Source organism: Camponotus floridanus, unplaced genomic scaffold, assembly GCF_003227725.1.
Source record: "Camponotus floridanus strain SB8 unplaced genomic scaffold, Cflo_v7.5 scaffold440, whole genome shotgun sequence".
Classification (NCBI taxonomy): domain Eukaryota; kingdom Metazoa; phylum Arthropoda; class Insecta; order Hymenoptera; family Formicidae; genus Camponotus; species Camponotus floridanus.
The window spans coordinates 42658-50937 of record NW_020229593.1 but is presented as its reverse complement, the minus strand read 5'-3'; the positions used below and the strand labels follow the sequence as shown (position 1 = coordinate 50937).

At 52.8% G+C, this 8280-nt stretch overlaps 3 protein-coding genes across 3 annotated transcripts; all 3 read left to right on the top strand.

Annotated features, from left to right (window-relative positions):
• The first annotated feature begins 1095 nt into the window (after positions 1–1095).
• LOC112639054 lies at positions 1096–2370 on the top strand. The gene has a single exon (XM_025411880.1). It carries the CDS (start codon positions 1096–1098, stop codon positions 2368–2370), a length of 1275 nt encoding a protein of 424 aa, XP_025267665.1.
• A 1129-nt stretch (positions 2371–3499) lies between these two features.
• LOC112639053 lies at positions 3500–4229 on the top strand. The gene is made up of 2 exons (XM_025411879.1): positions 3500–3830; positions 3906–4229. The coding sequence occupies exons 1-2, from the start codon at positions 3696–3698 to the stop codon at positions 4227–4229; spliced, it is 459 nt and encodes a 152-aa protein (XP_025267664.1). The 5' UTR covers positions 3500–3695.
• Positions 4230–6092: 1863 nt separating this feature from the next.
• LOC112639052 (matrix metalloproteinase-24-like) lies at positions 6093–7787 on the top strand. Its single transcript, XM_025411878.1, has one exon. It carries the CDS (start codon positions 6093–6095, stop codon positions 7785–7787), a length of 1695 nt encoding a protein of 564 aa, XP_025267663.1.
• Positions 7788–8280: the final 493 nt, after the last annotated feature.

Sequence of the window (8280 nt, the reverse complement as noted above, 5' to 3'; positions counted from 1 at the left end):
GAGTCGATTGGGGAGGAGGAAGGAGGAAGCCCTTCGGTCTCTAACGGCGATAGCGCGCGTCGTCATGTCGCTGATTCTCACGCTGACCGGAAGAAGCAACGTTCTCACGGCGAGTTACTTTCCGCCTCTCGATCTGAGCGACGACGATTACGAGCTCGGCCTGACCAATTTCGAGACCTACAACACGATTCCGAACGTGAATTCGTCGAACAATAAATTTTACTTCGACGACAACGACGAGACGATCGCGATCCCGATCGGATCCTACGAGCGCGACATAAGCGCGTACCTGAGAGCCGCGATTCTTCGAAGACGGCGACGACCGCCGAGCGCGAGTACCGGAGGGAGAGAAGGCGGCGATGGCGCCAGCGCCAGCGACGACGACGACGACGAGGAGTATCTGTACGACGTCGAGGACGCGGAGGACGAGAGCGGTGATCGCGTTCTCGCGCTACGCGGCAACGACAATACCATGAGAAGCGAAATCAAATGCGCGTACCGAATTAATTTCACCAAACCGAACAATATCGGATCGTTGTTAGGTTTCTCCCAGTCTCGCGTATTGCGGCCGAACAAATGGTACGCGTCCGACGAGCCCGTGAGCATTATCGCGGTTAACACGATTCGCGTGGAGTGCAACCTGACGACGGGCGCGTACGTGAACGGGAGATCCGCTCACGCGATACACGAATTCGCGCCGAACGTCCCGCCGGGATACAAAGTGTCGGAGATCCCGAGGCAGATCATTTATCTGCCGGTCATCACGCGACTCGTGACCGACGTATCGCTGCGCGTCGTCGATCAGGACGGTCGATTGATCGATTTCCGCGGCGAGGAGATCTCGATTCGACTGCACGTGCGGCGCAGACGATAGAGAGCGCGCGGCGAGACGGGGCGATGCTCGTCGTGCGCGAATCTAGCGTCGCGGCGTTGCGTCGCGGCGGCGACCGCGATCGCGTCGCGGGAACTCGAGTCGCGCGCTCGAGAGAGAGGAGCGTCGGGAGATTGTCCGCGGCCAACGTCGCTTTTCTGCGATCCATGGGTTTCGTCGTGCCGAGAGCCGCGCGATAGTTCGACGACAACGACGACGACGACATGAGGGACATTCTGAGCATCGGCGGGGAACCCGTCTTCGACGATCGCATCGTGAAGATCGAGAGTCACACGTACAATCCGTACGCCAACACCACTTTCGGATACAGCGACGAGATACGAATACCCATACAACAGCAGGACCTATACACGCTGCCGTGCGAGAGTTTTCTCTACGTCGAAGGTAGACTGCACGCGAGGAACAATCCGCCGCCCGCGTCGAGCGGCGAATCGGGTAAGTCCGCCTCGGCCTCTAAGGAGCCGCCCGTGCCCTCGACGCCGGCGTGGCTCGCGAACAATTGCGTCGCCTTTATGTTCGAGGAGATACGTTACGAGCTCGATGGCGTGGAGATCGATCATAATCGCAACGTCGGAATAACCAGCACGATCAAGAACTACGTCTCGTTGACGGCCGAACGAGGCAAGATCTTGAAGAACGCCGGATGGGATCTCGCGACTGGACCGAGCGGCGTCGCGTCGACGGGCGACTTCAACTTCTGCGTTCCTCTCGACACGCTGCTAGGTTTCTGCGAGGATTACAGGCGCGTCATCATCAACGCGCGTCACGAGCTGATTCTGATAAGAGCGCGAAACGACAACAATTGTCTGATATCGTGCGAGGAATTCGAGCCGAGAGTCGAGCTCGCGAAGATACAGTGGCGCGTGCCGCACGTGGTGCTGAATGACGTCAACAAATTATCGCTGTTGCGCACGTTGGACAGCGGCAGATATCTGAGCGCGCCCTTTCGCTCGTGGGATCTCTACGAGTTTCCGCTCCTGCAGAGCACGACCAAACACTCGTGGGCCGTAAAAGCGGCCACGCAGCTCGAGAAACCGCGTTACGTCATCTTCGCGTTGCAGACCGGAAAGAAGAACGTCCTGTCGCAGGACGCTTCCAGATTCGACGCGTGCAATCTGACCAACGTAAAGTTGTATCTCAATTCCGACTTCTATCCTTACGACGATATGAATTTGGACTTCGACAAGAACAAAATCGCCGTACTGTACGACGCCTACGCGAGATTTCGACGAACGTATTACGGATCCGCGAGCGACGAGACGCTCCTGACCATGAACAAATTTCTATACTGCGGCCCGCTCGCGGTGATAGATTGTTCCTGTCAAAACGAAGCGATTAAGAGCGCCACTGTGGACGTTCGTCTAGAATTCGACTGCAAGGACAACGTTCCTTCTAACACCACGGCGTACTGTCTAATCATTCACGATCGCGTGGTGGAGTACAATCCGTTGACGAACGTCGTGCGTAAGATCCTGTAAGACGACGCGTCGGACGGGAGGGGGGAGAGAGGAAACTCGAAACCGCGAAGATATCGGGGGGGAGACGCGAATAAACGTCAGTATCTCGCGACGATGACCGCGACGACGTTCGCGAGCGATATCGCCCCGCCGATCTTCATAGATCTGCAGGGTTTCGTCGTCAACGAGCGATTCGTGACGAAGGAGATGGCGATACTCGCGAACGGCAGAGATCTGACGCATCACGTCTTTCGCGCGCCGATGTCGTGGAATCTGTTGACGAAGAGCGAGAAGTCGCAGGCCTGTTGGCTGACTCTCAATCATCACGAATTTCACTGGACCGACGGACACGTGGAGTATAGGCACGCGAAACAGATCGTTCGCGACGCGATATATCGCGCGTCGAGGGATCTCGCGTCGAACGCCGCGGTGACGATCTACGTCAAGGGTCTCGAGAAGAAGAGGTGGCTGACCGACATCGCGGGAGAGGTCGCGGAACAGCTCGACCTGACGATGGAGACCATCGACGCGGATTACGAGGATATCGGACCCCTTCGAACGCTAGCCGCCACTCGCGTCTATCGTTGCGGCTATTACTCGAAGAATTGCGCCTTGGAAAACGTGTGCAAACTGCACGACTGGTGGTTGGAGAGACGCGATCAATTGCGCGACATGTGAACGGAGACGCGTCGTAGATCAGTCTTACGCGTACTCTTATCGACGACTTATCACCCTGCCTAAAAGTATTATTAATACTTAGAAAGACACTATTAATACTAAGAAAAAATAATATTCAAATAATATTAATACTAAGAAAAAAAATAATATTCAAATAATATTAATACTAAGAATATTAAAATAATAATACTACGAATATTAATACTAAGAATATTAAAATAATAATACTACGAATATTAATACTAAGAATATTAAAATAATAATACTACGAATATTAAAATAATATTAAGATAATATTAAAATAATGTAAGATAATATTAAAATAACGTTAAAATAATGTTAATCAGCGAATAAACTCGTATCGCGCGTACGCGGTCGAACGTATTTTCCGGCACTTCCTCCGGAGCAATCGAGAATTTATCGCGCCTCATTAAATTAAATTACCGCGTTCATATCGCTTTAGATTACGGCGTTAACATTAGCATTCGACGGAATCACAAAGACTCGGCGATAGCGATATCGCAGGTATAAATTAGCGCCGAGAGACCGTTTTTTCCTCAGAATGAGTCTCGCGATCTCGTCGTTGAGTGCGTCCGATATCGCGAGTGTTCCTAACGTATCCAGCATTCATTCTCGGAGTTATTTTTTTTTTTTTCACGCGAACGACGATGAGCGGCGACGAAATCTCGCGATTGCGAAGGATGCTTCGCGAATGCACGTTCACGCCGTGGATGTGCCTGTGGAAGATAAAGTACATCAGAAATCTCATGGATGCGATCCTCAATATAGCCGTAACGTGGAACGTAAGTACTCGTTCGTCTCTTTATTCTCTCGCTCTCCTTCGAGGAAAAAAATACTACGTATTTTTTTTTTCACAGTTCGAGAATGAGGTTGAGATCTATGGATTCGTCAACATACGTCGCCGACATTGGATACGACAGGCGAGACTGAAGCAACGGCGATTCTTAAACTCCTTATGGTGCGACCGGCCGTCCTATAGAGAATGGGAGAGGCGCTCCCCTGATATCTACGCCGACATCTTTCGACTGAGAAGATTGTTCGACATGGAGCCGCTCGTCTCGGATCGCGCGTTTAAAACCGAGGATTTCTGCGACGACGATTCCCCCGTGGAGATATGGTACCGCGACGCGAGCTCGCTCGAGGAAACGAGCTCCGTCCGTACGGAGGACGAAGGATTTTAACCGAGGTACCCCGATCTCTTCTGGTATAACGCGCCGTTCTCTCCTTTCGCGTCTCTCCATACGTATTATTATCATTAATACGCAGCTTTTACGTATTTCAGACGTCTCGTCGAAGGACGGCGTCGAAGGACGGCGTCGAAGGACGGCGCCGAAGGACGGCGTCGAAGGACGGAGTCGAAGACTATGCATTATTGAAGTAGACTACTATCGCATGCAAAGTTATCCCTTAAGATTGATCTTCGTTCGCGTCGCCTCCCTTCCTCTCGCGCGCGTCGAAACTCATCGTCGCTCGCGCGAACTGAGCTCATTCCGTCGATCGGACTCACCGCGTCTTCGCGAGAGATTCGTCGTCGTTGTCGTCATCGTCGTCGTTGTGGTGATTGCAGTCGTAATTTTATCCCCCCCCATATTCATATATTCCATTATGCCGGGGGAGGTATTTACGATCGACTCGTAAATACCTATCCAGTTACTCCGAGTTTAAGTAGCGAATGGACCAATCAGGACCCAGTTCAACGTATTAAACTCCGATTAACTCGAGTCGTGGAACCGGGTCTTACAGCGGTATTTATGGGTCATTTACGGTCGATTCCTAGGTCATTTACGGTTCTCTTACGGTTCCTATGGTTCTTACGGTTCTTACGGTTCCTATGGTCCTTACGGTTCTTACGGTTCTTACGGTTCTTACGGTTCTTATGCTTCCTATGGTTCCTATGGTTCTTACGGTTCTTACGATTCTTACGGTTTTCACGGTTCCTACGGTTCTTACGGTTCATTCGCGAATGCTCCCCCGCGATCGTTTCGCCTCGTTCGGGCGCGGTTATACGGGTAAGCGCGAGGCTCGAGATCGCGATACGTTCATTCGTGAATCATGTTTTTGCAGCTACTTTATTTTTAAATGGTCGTTCGATATCGGTTCGCAGGTCGTTCCCTAAGAGATATTCGAGTGGATCGCTCAAAATGGGTCCTCCACCCCTTATATAATAGTCGTACATTTCAATCGTATAAGTTTAACAATGGTACATCGTAATCGTCGCGTCGCATCCATCGTCGATAGTCGCGCGATTCAGTAAAGGAGAACTCGAAGACCCTCCGCGTTCTCTCGAACGTTGGAATGTTCCAATATAATGTTGTAATGTAAGGTTCGCCGACTACTTCGAGTTCCTCCCCCGCAAGCTCGCGTATAGGCCGTGTAATTACTTCATTATGTTAAACGTTATACTAAGCGTTATACTGAGCGTTATAACCCTGTCGGCATTTATACAAACACCTCTTACTCGAGCGATACGCTACATTCACCTCCTTGTCCTACGACAAGTATCGCGAGACTAATATACACGCGCGTATCGCGTGCTTCGATATCGCGTCGAATGGTTCGATTTTACGTTCGAACAAACATGTGTAAAAAAAAAAAGAAGCGAAAGACACGACAAGGCGCGCGTCTAAGCGATATCTTTGCGAATCGTAGATCGCGCGTATTTTTTTTTTGTACGAATGAGGAATAATTTTTTGTACGAATGAGGAATAATTTTTTGTACGAATAAAAAATCATTTTTTTCCACGAATAAAGAGTCGTTTCTTTTCGATCACCTCTCTAGCGCGTCCCGGAGTATCTCTCCTATCCCTTTTCTATTTTTTTTTGTCATCGTTGTTTCTTTTTTTTTTTAAAAAAAAAAAAGTTCGCTCTCTCGATCATCCTTCTCGCGCGTCCGAGCGTACGTACCCTCCCCTCCCCTCGCCTCCTCCTTCTCCCTCGTACTCGCGCTTTCTCACGTTCCGGCGGAGAACGACGACGCATCGCCGAAGGACGCGCGCGCGCGATAGTTCGCCACCGTCCCGACCCCCGCGCGTCTCGCACGAGCCATGACGCGCGTCGCGTTATCGCTAGCGCTGACGATATCCCTGCTCGCGGCCGTCGCGGCGACGTCGACCTACGATGACGTCGCGGAGGCGTCCCGTTATCTTCGAACCTACGGCTTTCTGGAGAACGAGGAGAATCATCAGCAGTCGTCGCTACTGGACAACGCGACCGCCCTGAGCGAAGCGCTGTCGTTGTTTCAGGAATACTACGGTCTGCCGGGAAACGGCGTTCTGACCGTGGAAACGATTCGCGTCATGCGCAGGCCGCGATGCGGCGTCGCGGACATTCGCGCCTACAGCCCGTTGACGAGAAAGTGGCCGAGGGCGCATCTCACGTGGAACTTCAAACTAGCGAACAGAGATACTCTGCGCACGACTCAGAGCGCGTTCGCTCTGTGGTCCGAGCAATCCGCTCTGACGTTCTCGCGCGACTCGCTGCGCCCCGATATACTGATATCCTATCAATCCGGCGCTCACGCGTACGAGAACAGCGACAACGGGGGCTCGTGCCCGTCGCCGTTCGCGGGACCGGGATCGGTCGTCGCTCACGCGTTCTTTCCGACGGGAGAGCCCGATCAGGTGACCGAGGTGCACGTCGACGAGACGGAGCCGTGGCACATCACGCTGACCAAGCCCTCGTCGGACAGGCTGTATCTCCTTCAGACGCTGACGCACGAGATCGGTCACACTCTGGGTCTGACTCACAGTACGAGGGATGACTCGGTCATGTACGCGTACACGCCTTCGGAGGAAAGGCGATATCCGCTCAGGCTGAGCGTAGAGGACGTCGTAAACGTGCGAAATCTCTACGGATCGAGAGAGACGACGACTCCTAGGATCGTCGACGTCACTCGACCGCCGACCGCGGCGACGACCGCGACGACGACGACGAGAACGACGACGACGACGGCGGCCTCGAGGACGATGACGGCGGCCGCGGCTCAGCCGACGACCGCGAGAACGGTCGAGCCGCCGCTCGTTCCCTCAGATACCACGGATCTATGCGCCTTGAAGCGCGTAGACGGAGCGCTAATCATGAATCGTCGCCTGTACGTCGCGCGTAAACGCAACGTGTGGCCCGTCGATATGAGGGAGAGACGCTACGGAGCGCCCTTCTCGTTCGCCGACTACTTTAAATTCCTCCCCCGCAATCTCACTCGCGTATCGGCCGTGTATCAGAGACCGCCGGGCGATATCGCGATATTCGTCGGCGACTACGTCTACCTCGCCGATTCGAATTTTCATCTTAAAGCGGGATGGCCTAGATCCGTCGAATACGTCGGATTTCCCCGCGACGCTAGGATAAACGCCGCGATAAACACGCACGCCGGGCGCAGTTACGTCATATACAACGACGATAAGATAGCCGAGATGAACGACTGCGCGATGACCGTCGCGAGGCACGGCGCTCTGCGGGACACGTTTTCCGGGATACCACCCGCGATAACGGCCGCCTTCCGTCACGTCGACGGTAATCTCTATTTTCTGAAGAAACGCGACTATTACGCGTACAGCGAGTTCCTCGACGCGATAATCTCGGCCGGTCCCTTCGATCTTAGCATACTGGGAATAGAATGCCCAGCCGATGGCATTCTGCATCGATTGAGCGAACTCGTCTCCAAGCTGTATCGCCTGGAATACGCGTCCTTCGAAAGACCGCGCAACGGCGGCGACGACGACGACGACGACGATGACTAAGATCAGGAAATCCTGAAACCTAACGTTAAGATTACATTTAATATGCTGTTCTAAACCGCTGTTCTAAACCGCTTCCGCTGCATTAATCAACGCGCGCGTCGAGAATAAAGATTTCGCGACGACGATCGAGATCGCATCGTATTGTAACGGTACGGCCTATCCCGTACGCCACGGACTGGCTCGCCGGTGCCAAGATTCGGGAGTAGGTAGGAGAGTCAAGCGTACGAATCCTCTTTTATAAACAACCGGTCTTTATTGGTAGCTAGTTTATCCAGGTTGACTTAACCTACGCAGAGCTTATACCTAACTATTTTTACGCGGAGCTTATACCTACTTATTGTACGCGGAGCTTATTCTACGCAGTTAATTATTCCTCTAGCTTAACCTACGGACGCTTACGGTAAACTTAGCCTAGACGGTCGGTCGCGGTTTCGTTCGGCGAACGTGTCGCGATTGCGGAGTGCGGCGGTGCGCGGAGGCCGAGTGCCAGGCA